The sequence below is a fragment of the Chiloscyllium punctatum genome, chromosome 14, assembly GCF_047496795.1.
Source record: "Chiloscyllium punctatum isolate Juve2018m chromosome 14, sChiPun1.3, whole genome shotgun sequence".
Lineage (NCBI taxonomy): Eukaryota > Metazoa > Chordata > Chondrichthyes > Orectolobiformes > Hemiscylliidae > Chiloscyllium > Chiloscyllium punctatum.
The window spans coordinates 7,223,091-7,242,910 of NC_092752.1; the positions used below are offsets into that span (position 1 = coordinate 7,223,091).

The window sequence follows — 19,820 nt, forward strand, 5'->3', positions numbered from 1 at the left end:
ACCCGTCCACAGACTGCGTTTGACCTCCTGTACCTGCCCTCAGACTGTGTGTGACCTCCTGTACCTGCCCTCAGACTGTGTGTGACCTCCTGTACCTGCACACAGACTGTGTGACCTCCTGTAACCGCCCACAGTGTGTGTGTGACCTCCTGTACCTGCCCTCAGACTGTGTGTGACCTCCTGTACCTGCCCTCAGACTGTGTGTGACCTCCTGTACCCGCCCTCAGACTGTGTGTGACCTCCTGTACCTGTCCACAGACTGTGTTTGACCTCCTGTACCTGCCCTCAGACTATGTTTGACCTCCTGTACCTGCCCTCAGACTGTGTTTGACCTCCTGTACCCGCCCTCAGACTGTGTTTGACCTCCTGTACCTGCCCTCAGACTGTGTGTGACCTCCTGTACCTGCCCTCAGACTGTGTGTGACCTCCTGTACCTGCCCTCAGACTGTGTGTGACCTCCTGTACCTGCCCTCAGACTGTGTGTGACCTCCTGTACCCACACACAGACTGTGTGTGACCTCCTATACCCACCCACAGACTGTGTGACCTCCTGTACCCGCCCACAGAGTGTGTGTGACCTCCTGTACCCACCCACAGACTGTGTGACCTCCTGTACCCGCCCACAGACTGTGTGTGACCTCCTGTACCTACCCAAATCCTGTGTGTGACCTCCTGTACCCGCCCACAGACTCTGTGTGACCTCCTGTACACACCCACGGACTGTGTGTGATTCCTGTACTCACCCACAGAGTGTGTGTGACCTCCTGTACACACCCACAGACTGTGTGTCACCTCCTGTACCCACCAGAGACTGTGTGTGACCTCCTGTACTCAACCACAGACTGTGTGCGACCTCCTGTACCCGCCGACAGAATGTGTGTGACCTCCTGTACCCACCCACAGACTGTGTGTGACCTCCTGTACCTGCCCACAGACAGTGTGTGACCTCCTGTACCCCCCCCACTGACTGTGTGTGACCGCCTGTACCCACCCAGAGACTGTTTGTGACGTCCTGTACCCGCCCACAGACTGTGTGACCTCCTGTACCCACCCACAGAGTGTGTGTGACCTCCTGTACCCGCCCACAGACTGTGTGACCTCCTGTACCCGCCCACAGAGTGTGTGTGACCTCCTGTACCCGCCCACAGAGTGTGTGTGACCTCCAGTACACGCCCACAGACTGTGTGTGACCTCCTGTACACCACCACAGACTGTGTGTGACCTCCTGTACCCACCCACAGAGTGTGTGTGACCTCCAGTACACGCCCACAGAGTGTGTGTGACCTCCTGTACCCACACACAGACGGTGTGTGACCTCTTGTACCCACCCACAGACTGTATGTGACCTCCTGTATACACTCACAGACTGTGTGTGACCTCCTTTACCTGCCCTCAGACTGTGTGTGACCTCCTGTACCTCTCTCCAGACTGTGTGTGACCTCTAGTACACGCCCACAGACTGTGTGTGACCTCCTGTACCCACACACAGACGGTGTGTGACCTCTTGTACCCACCCACAGACTGTATGTGACCTCCTGTATACACTCACAGACTGTGTGTGACCTCCTTTACCTGCCCTCAGACTGTGTGTGACCTCCTGTACCTCCCCCTAGACTGTGTGTGACCTCCTGTACCCGTCCACAGACTGTGTGTGACCTCCTGTACCCGTCCACAGACTGTGTGTGACCTACTGTACCCGTCCACAGACTGTGTGTGACCTCTCGTACTCAACCACAGACTGTGTGTGACCTCCTGTACCTGCCCTCAGACTGTGTGTGACCTCCTGTACCTGCCCACAGACTGTGTGTGACCTCCTGTACCTGCCCTCAGACTGTGTGTGACCTCCTGAAACCACCCACAGACTGTGTGTGACCTCCTGTACCCACCCACAGACTGTGTGTGACCTCCTGTACCCACCCACAGACTGTGTGTGACCTCCTGTACCCACCCACAGACTGTGTGTGACCTCCTGTACCCACCCACAGACTGTGTGTGACCTCCTGTACCCACCCACAGACTGTGTGTGACCTCCTGTACCCACCCACAGACTGTGTGTGACCTCCTGTACCCACCCACAGACTGTGTGTGACCTCCTGAAACCACCCACAGACTGTGTGTGACCTCCTGAAACCACCCACAGACTGTGTGTGACCTCCTGTACCCGCCCACAGACAGTGTGACCTGCTGTACCCACCCACAGACTGTGTGTGACCTGCTGTACCCACCCACAGACTGTGTGTGACCTGCTGTACCCACCCACAGACTGTGTGTGACCTGCTGTACCCACCCACAGACTGTGTGTGACCTGCTGTACCCACCCACAGACTGTGTGTGACCTGCTGTACCCACCCACAGACTGTGTGTGACCTGCTGTACCCACCCACAGACTGTGTGTGACCTGCTGTACCCACCCACAGACTGTGTGTGACCTGCTGTACCCACCCACAGACTGTGTGTGACCTGCTGTACCCACCCACAGACTGTGTGTGACCTGCTGTACCCACCCACAGACTGTGTGTGACCTGCTGTACCCACCCACAGACTGTGTGTGACCTGCTGTACCCACCCACAGACTGTGTGTGACCTGCTGTACCCACCCACAGACTGTGTGTGACCTGCTGTACCCACCCACAGACTGTGTGTGACCTGCTGTACCCACCCACAGACTGTGTGTGACCTGCTGTACCCACCCACAGACTGTGTGTGACCTGCTGTACCCACCCACAGACTGTGTGTGACCTGCTGTACCCACCCACAGACTGTGTGTGACCTCCTGTACCCACCCACAGACTGTGTGTGACCTGCTGTACCCACCCACAGACTGTGTGTGACCTCCTGTACCCACCCACAGACTGTGTGTGACCTGCTGTACCCACCCACAGACTGTGTGTGACCTCCTGTACCCACCCACAGACTGTGTGTGACCTCCTGTACCTCTCTCCAGACTGTGTGTGACCTCCTGTACCCACACACAGACTGTGTGTGACCTCCTGTACCCGCTCACTGACTGTGTGTGACCTCCTGTACCCGCCCACTGACTGTGTGTGACCTCCTGTACCCGCCCACTGACTGTGTGTGACCTCCTGTCCACACCCACGGACTGTGTGTGACCTCCTGTACACACCCACGGACTGTGTGTGACCTCCTGTACCCTCCCACAGAGTATGTGTGACCTCCTAAACATGTCCACAGAGTGTGTGTGACCTCTTGTACCCCCCCCAGAGACTGTGTTTGACCCCCTGTACCCACCCACAGACAGTGTGACCTCCTGTATCTGTCCAGAGAATGTGTGTGACCTCCTATACCCACCTACAGAATGTGTGTGACCTCCTGTACCCACATACAGACTGTGTGTGAACCCCTGTACCAGGCCACAGAGTGTGTGTGACCTCCTGTACCCGCCCACAGACTGTGTGACCTCCTGTACCTGACCACAGATTGTGTGTGACCTCCTGTGCCCGCCCACAGTCTGTTTGTGACCTCCTGTACCCGCCCACAGACTGTGTGACCTCCTGTACCCGCCCACAGATTGTGTGTGACCTCCTGTGCCCGCCCACAGTCTGTTTGTGACCTCCTGTACCCGCCCACAGACTGTGCGAGACCTCCATAGAATGGGTGGAACCAATGGAACATGAGCGTTAACCCTTTCAGAACCATCACTTTTATAACAGCCATGGTCTCCCACCGCAATGTAACCCATCGTCCAATCAGCGCAAACATCACAAAATAAAGCAAGTACTTTTCTAGTATTTCAAGTTGAAGGTGGGGATGTGATGGCCTAATGATAATTTCACTGGGCCTGAACTCCACAGACCAGGTTAGTGCACTGGGGGCAATGGTTCATATCCCATCATGGTGGCTGGTGTAATTTAAAATCTGTTTACAAGAATGATCCCAGGACTTCAGGGGTCAAGTTATGTGGAGAGATTATGCAGACGAATGGGGGGGGATATCACTGAGACTTATAAAATTCTAACAGGACTAGACAGGGTATTGCAGAGAGGGTGTTCTTGGTGGTGGGTGCATCCAGAACCAGGGCTTACAGTCTGAGGATTCAGGGTGAACCATTTAGCACGGAGATGCGGAGATATTTGTTCACCTAAAAAGTGGTGAGCCTGTGGAATTCAAAACCACAGGAAGTAATTGATGTCAAAACATTCAGTATATTCAAAAACAGCCAGATATAGCATCTGGGGCGAATGGGATCAAAGGTTATGGGGAGAAAGCAGGATCAGGCTATTGAGTTTGACAATCAGCCATGATGGTGATGAATGGCAGAGCAGGGTCAAAGGGCCGAATGGCTTCCTCCTGCTCCTATCTTCTATGTTTCTATTAAACTAGGCCTGTTTTCCAGTTTCGAAGGTTAAGGGATCAAAGTCTTCAAGGTGTTCTGGGTTTTAGATGTAACAGGAAAGATAGAAAAGGAGGTAAGGTGGGGGGGGGGGGGGAGGGGGGGGGCAGGCGTGGCATTCTTGGTAAAGGAATACATTACTGCTATAACTAGGGAAGATATTTCTGACAAATCGTACGAATTACAAATAAGAATCCATCAAATTCCTCCAATAGTAAGAGAGAAATTGAGAAACAAATATGTAGGGAGATCTCAGATATATATATGTATGATAATGGGTGATTTTAATTTTCCAAACATTGACTGGGGCTACCATAGTGTTAAATGTCTGGATGGTGAAGAATTTGTCAAATGTGCTCAAGGAAAGTTTCTTTATTGTGGATGTATATGTGGGTGCTCCGACTAGAGAAGGAGCAAAATTCGACCTTCTTTAGAGCACCTGACTGGGGCAGGGCAGGGCAGGGCAGGTAACTGACATAAAACTGGGGGAACACTTTGTGTCCAGTGATCATAATTCCATTTGCTTCAAAATGGGTATGGAAAAGGATAAGCCTTCCACAAAAGTTAAAGCTTTTAATTGGAGTAAGGCAAATTTTATTGGTATCCGACAAGAACATTTAAACATTGGTTGGAGTGGACTGTTCGTGGGTAAAAGTACATCTGACAAGTGGGAGGCTTTCAAGAGTGTGATAACGAGAATTCAAAGGCATTTTGTTCTTTTGAAGGCTAAGATTAGATTACATTACAGTGTGGAAACAGGCCCTTTGGCCCAACAAGTCCACATCGACCCGCCGAAGCGCAACCCACCCATACCCCTACATTTACCCCTTACCTAACACTACGGGCAATTTAGCATGGCCAATTCACCTGACCTGCACATCTTTGGACTGTGGGAGGAAACCGGAGCAAACCCACGCAGACACAGGAAGAATGTGCAAACTCCACACAGACAGTCACCAGAGGCTGGAATTGCACCCGGGTCTCTGGCGCTGTGAGGCAGCAGTGCTAACCACTGTGCCACCGTGCCACCCACTAAGGCTGATAAGATTAAGGAACAATGGATGAATAAAGATACTGAGGTTCTCGACAAGAATAAAAAGGAACCTTATTTTAGATATAGGCAACTTGGTTCAGTTGATCAATATAACAGGTATCGGGGCACTCTAGAGAGAGAAATCAGGAAGGCAAAGAGGGGATATGAGGTTGCATTGGCAGATAAAGTTAAGGATAATCCAAAGAGATTCTACAAATACAATAACAGGGTAACTAGAGAGAGGGTGTGGCCAATTAAAGATGAAGGAGGTTGTCTTTGTGTTGAAGCCCAAGAGATGGGATTGATACTAAATGAATATTTTGTGTCAGTTTTCACTGTGGAGAAAGAAATGGAATCTAGAGAATGCAGAGAAATAAACTTTAAAATGTTTTAAAAACAGTTCACATTACAAAAGAGGAAGTTCAGGAGGTCTTAGAGAATATAAAGGTGGATAAATCTCTGGGGAAAGATTGAATGTATCCTAGAAAGTTGTGATGTAAAAGGGGAAATTACAAGACCCCTTGCAGAAATATTTGCATCATTTGTAACTATGGGTGAGGTGCCTGATGACTGGAGGGTGGCTAATGTTGTAACTTTGTTTAAGAAAGGTTATAAGGAGAAACTGGGAAACTATAGACCTGTGAATCTGACTTCAGTTGTGGGTAAATTGTTGGAGGTAATTTTAAAAGATAGGACTTACGGACATTTAGAGAGACATTTATGGACGCTTAGAAAGAATATTACCAAGCTGGAGAGGATTCAGAAGAGAGTTATCAGGATATTGCCTGGTATGGAAGGTTTGAGTTATAAAGAAAGGCTGGACAGACTGGGAATTTTTTCACTGGAGCACTGGAGGTTGAGAGGCCACCTCACAGAAATTTATAAAATAATAAGAGGTATAGATAGAGTTAATCATGGTTGTCTTTTCCTTAGGTGGGGAATTTCAAGACTAGGAGGCACTTTCTTAAAGTGAGAGGAGAGAGATTTTAAAAAGACACAAAGGGCAAATTTTTTTAGACAGAGTGTGGTTCGCATGTGGAATGAACTTCCTGAGAAATGTGCAGGTTAAGTGAATTGGCCGTGCTAAATTCACTTAAATTACAACATTTAAAAGACATTTGGATAAGTACGTGGTTAGGAAAGGGGGTTTGGAGGGATATGGACCAGGAGCAGGCAGGTCGGACTAGATTATGGTCGGCGTGGACTAATTGGACTGAAAGGTCTGCTTCCATGCTGTAAGATTCTGTGACTCTACATTGACCTGATGATAAACTATTTCCACTAGTTGGGGATTCTTTAATCAGCAGCACAGACTGAAAATGAGGGCTAGCCCCTTCAGGAGTGATTTTAGAAAGCACTTCCACACACAAAGGGTGGGAGAGGTTTGGAGCTCTCCTCCACAAATTGCAATGAATGCTGGATCAGTTGTTAATATTAATTTGGAGACAGACACAGCAAAGCACAGCAGAGATTTTAAGGTGGGTGGAGTTAGGCCACAGATCAGCCATGATGGCATTGAATGGTAGAACAGGCTTGAGGGGCTGAATGGCCTACTCCTTTTCCTATGACCTATGTTTTTAAGTATTCAGTGCCAACTTTCCAATGACACCTTTCTGCCTTTTTCAACAGGAAATTCCTTTCTACCACATATGGAGTGGCTGTCAGAGGAACCTTCACTGCACCTTCACCCTGGAGCGTTTCAGTCTTGTCACCACGGAGTTGGTTTGTAAACTGTGTGTGCGTCAGGTGGAAGGCGAAGGGCAAATCTTCCAGATACAGAGCAGCTTATCTGAGGTACGATGGCCGTTTTGTACACGTGGGCTACCCAACCTGACCAGTGTCCAATAAGACTGACAGTCCCTTTCCAACAATCTCTGTTTGTGTGGGTGTCCAGTAAGATTTGAACAAAATGCTAGGAGAAAAATAAAGAAGACACAGGCACAGTGGTTAGCACTGCTGCCTCACAGTGCCAGGGACTTGGGTCCAATTCCAGCCTCGGGCTACTGTCTGTGTGGAGTTTGTACGTTCTCTCCGTGTCTGCATGGGTTTCTTCCAGGTCCTCCGGTTTCCTCCCACAATCCAACGATGTGCAGGTTAAGTGAATTGGCCATGTTAAATTGCCCACAGTGTCCAGGGATATGTACGTTAGGTGCATTAGTCAGGAGTAAATGTAGGGGAATGGATTTGGGTGGGATTCTCTTCGGAGGGTCGGTGTGGACTTGTTGGGCCGAAGGGCCTGCTTCCACACTGTAGGGATTCGATGATTCAGCTGGGGAGTGCTGAAGAGGAGAATGTAAGAAAAATGGCAGACAGACCTAATGCAGTCAGTTTCTGAAGGTACAGAATTCAATGTTGAGTCCTGGAGGCTGTAAATTTCCGAAGTGGAGAATGGGAATGTTGTTCCTTGAGCTGGTGTTGTGATTCATTGGAACATTGCATCAGGCCCAGGACAGAAATGTCAGCATGAGAGCACAGTGTTTCTCAAAACTGAAAGCAACTGGGAGGTTGGGGTCATTCATACAGACCCTTCGGTCCAATCAGTCTATGCCACCCATAATCCCAAACTAAGCTAGTCCCACCTGCCTGTGCTTGGCCCCTACCCCAACAAATTTCTTATTCATGTACTTAACCAAATTTTGGATGTAGGTTTGCTCACTGAGCTGGAAGGTTCATTTCCAGGCGTTTCGTTACCCTACTAGGTAACATCTTCAGTGGCCCTCGTGTGAAGCAATGCTGAAAATTCCTGCTTTCTATTTATAGATTTGGGTTTCTTTGGGTTGCTTCACCTGAGGTCCACTGAAGATGTTACCGAGTAAGGTAACAAAACGTCTGGAAATGAATCTTTCAGCTCAGCGAGCAAACCTACATCCAAAACCTCAGCCTGAGCTACAAATCTTCTCAAAACTCACTTAACCAAATAATCTTTTAAATGGTGTAACTGTACGTGCATCCTCCACTTCATCTTGATGTTCATTCCACACACAAAGCACTCCCTGTAAAGAACAGTTGCCCCTCATGTCCTTTATAAATATTTCTCCTCTTAACTTAAAAACATACCCCCTGTTGTTGAAATTCTCCACCCTGGGTAAAGGTTACCTGCTATTCACATTATCCACCCCCCTCCTGATTTTATAAACCTCTATCATGTCACCTCCCCACTTCCTATGCTTCAATGAAAAAAGTCCCAGCCCATCCAGCCTCTCCTTAACTCAAACCCTCCATTCCTGATAAGTCTCTTCTAAACCCTCCCCAGTTTAATAATAACCTTCCCAAAACAGGGAGACCAGAACTGGACACAGTATTCCAGAAGAGGCCTCACCAATGTCCTGTATATCCCCAACATGACTTCCTAACTCCGATACTAAAGAGTCTGAGCAATGAAGGTAAGTGTGCTAAATGCTTTCTTAACCATTCGGTCTCCCTGTGATACAAACTTCAAAGAATTTTGTCCCTGAACCCTTAGGTCTCCCTGTTCTACAACATGACCCAAGGCTGTACTTTTAATTGTATCAGTCTAGTCCTTGTTTGTTTTATCAAAATGTAATACTTCATATTTATTCAAATTAAACTTCATCTGCCACTCCACAGCCCATTGACTGTCTTCTGCAGCCCATTGTCTGTCCCTTGAATGGACAGTGCATGGCATTACCACTTACTGTTCTGAGGCCTGTTGTTCAACCTGGCCCGTGCCTTACCCTCTCTTTGTAAGAGACATTGTGGATGTGTCAGTCAACTCATAACTCACAGCCAATGCAAACTGACAGCATCAAACAGGCTCATAGTCTCTCTGGTGAATTGCTGGTTAGTGAGGCGTTCAGATCATTCATGCAGGAATAAATGGAAAGGAATGAGCCAAATAAATGGATGTATGCACTGATAAAGCGGTGCATTTAGGCAGCACCTTTCACAAACCTTGCACTGTCTCAAGGTGTTTGACAGACAATGAGACCCAGTCACGACTGATAACTGTAAGAAGTTGTGGCGGCACGGTGACACAGTGGTTAGCACTGCTGCCTCACAGCGCCAGAGACCCGGGTTCAATTCCCGATTCAGGCGACTGACTGTGTGGAGTTTGCATGTTCTCCCCGTGTCTGCGTGGGTTTCCTCCGGGTGCTCCGGTTTCCTCCCACAGTCCAAAGATGTGCAGGTCAGGTGAATTGGTCATGCTAAATTGCCTGTAGTGTTAGGCAAAGGGGTAAATGTAGGGGAATGGGTGGGTTGCGCTTCGGTGGGTCGGTGTGGACTTGTTGGGCCGAAGGGCCTGTTTCCACACTGTAAATAATCTAATCTAATCAAGTGAAAAACTATTGCGCTGCAAAAAATGCAAACATTTCTGAGTTTGGGTTCTAAGTTGTGCCAGAGCTTTGGCCCATGGTGATAGAAATGTAGATAACAGGAGCAGGGAGTAAGTCACTCTGCCCTTTGAGCCTGTCCCACCATGGCTGATCGTCCAACCCAATCCCCTGTTCCTACTTCCTCCCCATGCACTTTGATCCCATTAGCCCTAAGACTGCATCTAATTCCTGTTACCCGCCTGATAACAGACTGCTAAATCTAAAAGTGTTGCTGCTTGGACTGTTCATCGTTCACGTCAATAAACACAAAATTCCTTGTTCCATCTGTTATCGAGTTAGCACCGTGAAACCCATTCAGCCGCCTCTGCCGACTTTTACCTGAATTTGTCCCATGAGCTGGAAGTGACTTTGATGTTCTTTGTTCGGCCGTGCAATCAGGCTACCAACCCATTACCTCTATCGACATCGCAGTGAGCTGCTCGCTGTCAGTGAGACAAACAAAGCTGCAGAAGCTGGAATCCAAGCAGGAGGCTGGGAGAACACAGCAATACTGGCAGCCTGTATCCTCCCAGCCTCCTGCTAACGGTCAGCAAGAGCTTGCTGTACACAGATTGGCCACGTTGGCGCCACATTGCCACAGGGGCTAGATCTTAGGAGTCTCTGCCTATGCCGTTGAGGTGGTGAAAGGCACTACCGGAATGCAAATTGTGTCTTTCATTTCCAGGACAGAGTCAGCAAAGTGAAAGGGCCATGGTCTTTTGGTCTGAATTGATCAGACGTGGAAGGACAGGTGCTTGGAATTGGCCCAAACAGAGAGTCTGGCTTCTGGATTACAGGACTAACCGATCAAAGTTAGTTATTCCCTTCAGGAATCAGCCTATCTCCCACAACACAGATCTCTTTGCAAAATTGTAATGAGTTGGACGACCACTCGCTGTTCATGTCATGAAGATGACTTTGACACGTTGCCAGAGTATCTGAACAATCTCAGTTCTGGCTCTCAGTTCAACAAAGGACTCACAGGAGATGGTTGCTCTCTGATCAAAGGCAGGGGTGAACTCCATCTGAACTCAGTCCGTTTTAAAAACAGTTCGAATAAGTTCATCTGACGTGCTCCCAATCCCAACACACACTGTCTTGAAACTGGCCTTGAAGTTTTCCTCGACCTCTACACGACCCTGGCTAATGGCTTGTTTCACTGGATACTCTGGAGTTGTTGCTAAGTCTTGGTTTTTCTCTCTGAGCTTTGTCACTGAAGAACATGGCACACGGCCACAAGGTGATCTCCGAGTGTTGCTAACTACCTTTTGTTGCTGCTGAGTTATTTTGACTTTGATGAAAAGGAGGATGGATTGTGAGTGTGTGGAGCCAGAACTCTGTCCGGTCTCTGTGTCGACCACGGTGGCACAGTGGTTAGCACTGCTGCCTCACAGTGCCAGAGACCAGGGTTCAATTCCCGCCTCAGGCGACTGTCTGTGTGGAGTTTGCACTTTCTCCCCGTGTCTGCGTGGGTTTCCTCCAGGTGCTCCGGTTTCCTCCCACAGTCACAAAGATGTGCAGGTCAGGTGAATTGGCCATGCTAAATTGCCCGTAGTGTTAGGTAAGGAGTAAATGTAGGGGTATGGGTGGGTTGCGCTTCGGCGGGGCGGTGTGGACTTGTTGGGCCGAAGGGCCTGTTTTCACACTGTAAGTAATCTAATCTAATCAATCCATTCTCCAGTTTCTGGGAATGCCCTCTCTCGCTCTGGGATGAAGCCTTCCTCGCATGTGCCCAAAAGGAAACTAAATTCAACTCTGTCCATGGAGAGGTTGTGCAGTGAAGTAACTGCACGAATGCAGTTATCCCGTCACCCTTTATTTACATTGTTAAAAATCGCACAACACCAGGTTACAGTCCAACAGTTTATTCGGAAGCACTAACTTTCGGAGCGCTGCTCCTTCATTAGGTTTATTTACACCTGCACAGTACATTAACTCTGTTCCAGCTAGCTCAGAGTCAGTCCCTAGAGTGAGGCAGACCCCTGAACCTCCTGTCAGGCAGGGCTCCCTGATTGGACCAGGTTAACAGCCCCAATCGGGGAACTCACCATCTCTGAGATCTACCTGGCTGACCTCGTTACAATCACTACACACAGGGAGCTGGTGACAGCGAATGAGCTACCACTCACTACACTCCACCTGGAGGCTGGTTCACTCGAGGCATTTAAGAGTGAGTGGTGGTGGTAATATATGTGATGAACAATTTTGTTGAGTTCAGTGTCCCAAATCAGATTCCCGTCCACTCATGACCCCACTCCGCTCACCAACTCCATTGCCAATTGCTGGAAAAAATCCCCATCGGTGTCACTAATGTCCTTTAGGGAAGGAAGCTGCCATCCTTACCTGGTCTGGCCTCCATGTGACTCCACACCCATAGTGATGTGGTTGACTGTGGAATTAGGAACGGACAATAAATGCTGTCTGAGCAGTGATACCCTCATCCCATGAGTGAATAAAGAAAACCAATGCACACATTGTTCGCCCCCTGTCCAGCAATGCTTCCATTTTAAACTCTCCATCCTTGTTCTCAAGTCCCCTGGTCCCCTTTCTGATCCCTCTGGAACGTTCTCCAGCCCCAACAACCCTCTGGAATATCTATGTTTCTGGAATGTCAGCTTCTCGTTCATCCTGAGTGTCCATCACTCCATGCATTGGCGCCTGTCCCTTTAATCGCTTGAGCTCTGGAAATTCTCCTCCTCAACCTCTCTGCCTCCCCCTTCCTCTTTTCAAACACATACTCAAGCTCCGAAATCATGCAAAGTCCTGCAGATGCTGAAAATCCAGAACACACACTGGAGAAACTCAGCAGGTCTGGCAGCATCTGTGGAGAGTGAAACAGAGTTAGCGTTTCATGTCCAGAGACTGAAATTCAGTGATTGACAGTGCTCTGAAGAAGACATTAACTCTGTTTCTCTCTCCCCTGATACTGCCATACCTGATGAGTTTCTCCAGCAATTTGTGTACTTGTCTCATTCGACTTTGTCTCAAACCAAGCAATAATTTTCTCCTTACGGAGTTTAATGTCAAATTCTGTTCAATCACCCTTCAATGAAGTTCATTAAAAGGCACTACATAAATGCAAACAGTTGTTAGGCTCAATTAATTGAGTTGCAAGTGCTGTTATGTGGACAAAACGGGGCCAATTTCACAAAGTCCATATGCCCTGGTGAAGAATCACTGGACTTGAAACATAAACTCTGCTGTCTCTGCACAAATGCTTCCAGACCTGCAGAGTTCCTGCAGCAATTCGTGCTGTTGTTTCAGTTCAGGCATGCACGAGCTCTTTATGCGAATTGGTGCTATGTGTAGAATTGAGGGGGACTGGGAGTGAATGAGCTGGGAGTGAGCCCTGACTCTTTGCTGTCTGTACTGCAGGATGTGGAGCCAGTGAGCAGTGTGTTGGATGAACCAGACACTGGTGTGATCACCTTAGTGGGCCCCAGTGCATTCAGAATCCCCTTCTCCATCAGGCAGAAGATCTGCACCAGCCTGGATGCTCCAAACAACAGGGGGAATGACTGGAGATTGCTGGCACACAAACTGAGCTTGGACAGGTAAGGAAACTGAGCGAGAACGCGTGAACTTGGCCGGTTGTGATAGAATTTGAAGTCAGTTAAAAATCTGGAACTGAAAGTGGGCCTCAGTGACAGTGACCTTGGAGCAGTGGAGTTGCCAGTTATCCAGGGCTGTCATGGAGTTTTCAACATCCTCCCACAAGTTAAACTGAGACAATAAATCCAGGCTTATTGAAGGGTGGCATTTAAATGGTGTTTTACCTGACTTTCCACAGTCAGTTCTGTTTATGAGTGAGAAAATATCAGGGAGCTGTTTGACTCAAGGGACCAAGTCCAAGGGTAAAGACACTAGAGCCATGTTCAACACAAGGGGCAATGGTCCATTGGATTGGAGAGCTGTGAGAGGATATATAAGATAGAGGGTGGGGAATACCCACAGTGAGTCAGTTATGACTGTCTCAATTTCCCTGGAAAATGCACAGTGTGTTTGATTAACTGTCCAGTTGATAATCTGATATTGTCAGTCTGACAAATATGAAGGCCCCTCCTCCCCCTCTCCCCTCCTCCCCCTCTCCCCTCCTCTCCCCCCCCAACCCCTCACCCCACACTCACTTGCAAGGAAGTGATATCACAATCTCCTCAACAGCATCAACACCACATGAACAATGACACACGCTCTCACACATACACACCCACACTCACACCCTCTCAAACACATACACTCACACACACCCACACACACTCAAACACACACCCACACACACTCACACCCTCTCAAACACATTCACTCACACACACACACACTCACAACCTCTCACACATACACACCCACACTCACACCCTCTCAAACACATACACTCACACACACCCACACACACTCAAGCACACACACCCACACACACACCCTCTCAAACACATACACTCACACACACCCACACACACTCAAACACACACACCCACACACACACCCTCTCAAACACATACACTCACACACACCCACACACACTCAAACACACACCCACACACACTCACACACTCACACACTCACACCCTCTCAAACACATACACTCACACACACTCAAACACACACACCCACACACACTCACACCCTCTCAAACACATACACTCACACACACCCACACACACTCAAACACACACCCACCCACACTCACACCCTCTCAAACACATACACTCACACACACCCACACACACTCAAACACACACCCACACACACTCACACCCTCTCGCACGCATAGTGTCATGCATATACCCACTCACATTCACACACACTCACACCCTATTGCACACCCACACTCACATACATTCACACTCTCTCGCACACATACACCCACACACACTCAAACACACACACTCGCACCCTCTCACACATACACCCACCCACACACTCACACCGTCACACATACTCATACACACACTCTCCCACACACGCCCTCATACATACACACACACGCTCACATCCTGTCACACACACTCATTTACACACACACTTTCACACCAATTCTCTCTTGTACGTACTCATACACACGCACACATCATCTTACATATAAACCCACAACCTCTCTCTTACATATACATATACACACACACACACACACACACACACGCGCGCATACTCACACACACACACACACACACACACACACACACATGTTCTCACACACACACGCTCTCACACACACGGCCTCATACACACGCACACAACCTCACATGCTCTCACACATATAAACACACAACCTCACACACACACACACTCACGCACACACACTCACGCACACACACATACACACATACACACACACATATACTTGGAGTGAAAGTATTTTCGCACTTGCAGCCTTTGGACATATTGATGTGGTGAAAAGCTGCTGGAACCATCTGGACTTTTTGGAAGCTGTAATAACAAGAAGCTACCACTGGATGGCAGACTTGTACTATCTAATAGGAAGGGACTCTGCCTCGCAAGTCAAGTCATCAGAGAGGACCCACAGCCAGAAACCTCTCCTTTTAAATCTGTCCTTTTAAAAAAGATAGAAACCTGGGGCAGGAGCAGACCAGTCAGTCCTTCAGGTTTGCTCCATCATTCAATCTGATCATAGAATCTCTACAGTGTGGAAACAGGCCCTTCGGCCCAACATGTCCACACTGACCTTCCAAAGAGTAACCCACGCAGACCCATTCCTCTGCCCTATTACATTACAATTATCCCTGACTAATGCACTTAACCTACACATCCCTGAACACTATGGGCAATTTAACATGACCCATTCACTAACCTGGGGGGGAAAGTGAGGACTGCAGATGCTGGAGATCAGAGCTGAAAATGTGTTGCTGGAAAAGCACAGCAGATCAGGCAGCATCCAAGGAACATGTCACGTGACGGAGATCGATGTCTTCATAGCCATATCGGAAATTAAAGACATCCCTCCTCCCTACCTTTTATCTTAGCCTGCTGGACACACTTTGCTCATTCCTGAAGAAGGGCTTATGCCCAAAACGTCGATTCTCCTGCTCCTTGGATGCTGCCTGACCTGCTGCGCTTTTCCAGCAACACATTTTCAGCCCCATTCACTAACCTGCCCAGCTCCCATCTATAAACCAGCCGTGTGGTCCAACTGATGAACTTCCACACCCCATTCAGGATACTGCCAGCAGTGCAAAGGTGAGGGGAAGAGGCAGGGGGAACAAAACCCAACAAAAGACCATGTCCAAACCACCCCCCCCCCAATACCTTGCCTCAATGAGCTGTGGAGGTGACCTGTGATCGAGTTGCAGGTTGATAGGATAGTGAAGAAGGTGTTTGGTATGGTTTCTTTTATTGGTCAGAGTATTGAGTACAGGAGTCTTTACCCTGGGCTGGGGGAGTCCAGAACTAGGGGGAATAGGTTTAGGGTGAGAGGGAAAGATATAACAGAGACCTAAGAGGCAACTTTTTCACGTAGAGGGTGGTACGTGTATGGAATGAGCTGCCAGAGGAAGTGGTGGAGGCTGGTATAATTACAGCATTTAAAAGGCATTTGGATGAGTTTATGAATAGGAAGGTTTTGGAGGGATGTGGGCCGGGTGTTGGCAGGTGGGACTAGATTGGGTTGGGATGGACTAGACCAAAGGGTCTGTTTCCATGCTGTACATCTCTATGACTTTATGATAGGAGCCTCAGGGCATCACAATGGCAGTGTCGCCACCTCTAAGCCATGAGGCCTGGGTTCAAGGCTTGCTCTAGAAGTGTGCTTTCACATCTCTGAGAAGGATGGTTAGAAAATATTTTGAGACTGACATCAGAGATTTTTGTGATGCACTGGTAGTGTCCCTACTTCGGAATGACAAGGCCCAGTTTTAAGTCCCACCTGTTCCAGAGGGCGCAAGAGTATTTGCGAGACGGTCAATGTGAGGATTATCTCCTGGTCCATCCTTAAAGGGATCTGCGTCCCTGAGCACAGTCAGTTCGACTATAACGTGCGTTTCTTTAACATGAGTTGGCTTTCACGCGATTGAAGAATTTATTTGTAGAACGTGAACTTTCCTTACCCATATTGGGTATAACGTGATTCCAGTAGCATTGGTTTAAATGGTGCTGCGATTCCGCGGATTTTCTTATAACATGGGATTGCACGGAAATGGAATTATAGTGTTATATTGGAACGGACTGGACATGGAAAGGTTTTGGTCAGTTTTCTCGCGTGGTTCACCAATCGCCTCTGCACTGCCCTACCCTCTCACACAGTCTCTGCTTCCACACACAGTTACCTGAATTACTTTGCGACAAAATCCAGCCCGACCGGGGTCATCCTCGACCTGTGGGAAGCCCAGAACTTTCCGGATGGCAACCTGAGCTCGCTGGCGGCGGCACTGGAGGAGATGGGAAGGCACGAGACGGTGGTCTCCCTGGCATCAGAGATCAAGCGCTGACCCCTGGGGGAGGTGGGCGATGTGTCAGAGGGAGGGTCTATGCCAGCCAGTGGGGAAGCTGAGGGGGTGAGGGGGGGAAGGGGGAGAGGGAGAGGGAGGTCAATCCCACTCGTTTGGAAAATGCCTTTCCGACATTGTGTACATCATCACAACTTGGGCTTCTGACTAACTTGGGCTAACCTTTAACCTGCTGCAGCCCCATCCCACAATACCCCCCCCCCACAACCTCTCGGTTTGGCTGTACACAGCTTGGTACAGGTAATTTATAGTTTCCTAGGAAACGGACTTATGTATCCAAATGTGTGGATAAACTTTCTTCAGGATTCTGGTTTCAGTCATTCCCTGGAGAGCCGGATTGACCTGCCTGCCACCCCCCCCCCCCACTCTCAGGTCTCAAGTGGGATGCTCAAAGTTGATGGGCCAGAGACTTATGTGCCTGCTCCCTTTGGCTTTCTGACCGGTGTGTGTCAGGAGGGGCTGAAATCGTCACGGAACGCTCTTCACATCCAAGCTGGCAAGTGGAGACTGTCCTGTCTCCTCCCTGACACTCGCGTGGACCTGAAGTTGTTTGTGACACTTGCCCCTCGCCCCCTCCCCAAGCATCCCCCCCTCCCCCTCGGTGGTTATTCTGTTTGTTTTTTACATCAGGCTAATTTATAGTGAGGGAGCACTGACACCAAGACAAAAAGACTTGCACGCAAATTCCTCACAGTGCGTCTTACACAGCAGAAAATTCTTCATTTCCTTCCTTCCTTTATCTCTTTCTTTCTTACGTTCTTTATTTCTCCCCCTCTTTCTCTCCTTTCATTCTCTTCCTTTCATTCTTTATTTCTCCTCTTTCGTTCTTTCCTTCATTTTTCTTTTTTTCATTCTTTATTTCTCCCTCTCTAGCTCTCTTTCTTTCCATTATTCTTCCTTTCCTTTCTCTCATTCTTTTTCTTGCCCCCCCCCCTCTTTATTTCTCTTTCTTTCTTACCTTCTGTCCTATTTTTCTTCTATCCTGCTTTCCTCTTTTCCTTCTTTCCCAAGCCTGCCAGAATTTTATTCCCATCAAGCTGTCCAGAGGTTTCAGGTAGAGCTCTCGATGCCTGGGCGGCGATATTGAGGTGTATCGGTCGGTGTGATTTTAATAATGCGTTATAATTGCGGTGGTGATGAAATATGTACAAAAGTTTTATTGTAAATCATACATTTGTATCAAACGCCTCAATGCTTATGTGAATTCAGATTATTTTTGAATAAATTCCGCTTTTTGAGAACCTAATGCTATTTGCATCTGCGAAATTTCATCGTAGCACTGAAGAGACAACACCGACTTAGAAGAACAAAAGACGTAGTAGTTCATTGATTCTGCTTCGTCATTCTGTGAACTCATGGCTGATCTCTGAATCCTCAACTCCACTTTCCTGCCTTGATTACCTTAATGGTTCAAAATCTGCCTCTCTCAGCCTTGAATATACTTAATGACCCAGCCTCAGCAGCCTTCTGTAGTAAATAATTCCACAGATTCATTCCCCTCTGAGAGAAGCAGTTATTCCTTGTCTCTGGTTTAAATGGGTGACCCCTTATTTCTGAGATGATGGCCTCTGGCCCTAGACTCGCCCACAAGGGGAAGCAACCCTTTCTGCATCTACCCAGTCCTGTATGTTTCAATAACCTCACTCGTTCTTCAATATCCCATGAATACAGACCCAACATGCTCAACTAAGACAATCCCCCTCCATATCAGGCATCACCTGAGTGAAACCTCTCTGCGACTAATGTTGGTATATCCTTCCATAGATGAAAAATCTAGAATTGTTCACAATTATTGTAGCTGTGGTCTGATTTAGCCGTCATGCAGAATAGTCTGACAGTCAACACACACAGAGTAGTTATAACTTACAGTAATATTTCATGCAGTTTTTGACAGTTAAGCCTCAATTGAATTGTCAAGTTGTTTTTAGTTTTGTTTGTTAATATGCTTCTACTGGTACACACTTTAAAGGAAGGGTTTCATTTTAAAATAGTCAGTTCTTCTAACAATGCCATGGTTGCGTTCTTGTGGAACTCCACATTACGGGAAACAATGCTTGAAGTGTTTTTAGACTAGATTCCCTACAGTGTGGAAACAGGCCCTTCGGCCCAACCAGTCCACACCGACCCTCCAAAGAGGGACCCACTTCCCTCTGACTAATGTACCTAACACTATGGGCAATTTCCCATAGCCAATTCACCTGGCCCGCACATCTTTGGACTGTGGGAGGAAACCGGAGCACCCGGAGGAAACCCACGCAGACACAGGGGAGAATGTGCAAACTCCACACAGACAGTCACCTGAGGCTGGGATCAAACCTGGGACCCTGGTGCTGTGAGGCAGCAGTGCTAACCACTGAGCCACCGTGCTGCCCCAGGGTGATGTAATTGTGTTACAGCTCACACATACTTGAAAAGTTCATGGTTGAGAAACAGCATCCCCGATTCGTCATTCCCGTTACAGGAAAATCGCATTGAGGAAACTGGTTTAACAGCAGAAAGACCTGTGTGAATTAGGATGGGTCACTGCTCCCCAAAGCCCTTCTCTAATATCATGACTAATCTGATTACACCACATTCCCTGATAACCCTTCAGTCCACCTTGTTTATCAATAATCTGTCCAGCTCTGCTTTAAAAATATTCA

The 19,820-nt window shown here is 48.2% G+C and overlaps 1 protein-coding gene across 4 annotated transcripts in view; it reads left to right on the forward strand.

Annotated features, from left to right (window-relative positions):
* LOC140485579 (netrin receptor UNC5C-like) overlaps positions 1-17,219 on the forward strand; it is a 419,631-nt gene extending 402,412 nt beyond the window's left edge. For all 4 annotated transcript variants that reach the window (XM_072583830.1, XM_072583831.1, XM_072583832.1 and 1 more), the window contains 3 exons: positions 7,014-7,178; positions 13,094-13,272; positions 16,995-17,219. In XM_072583830.1, coding sequence (XP_072439931.1) covers positions 7,014-7,178; positions 13,094-13,272; positions 16,995-17,160 — 510 coding nt within the window. In that variant the 3' untranslated portion in view covers positions 17,161-17,219. The remainder of the gene's footprint in view (positions 1-7,013; positions 7,179-13,093; positions 13,273-16,994) is intronic.
* Positions 17,220-19,820: the final 2,601 nt, after the last annotated feature.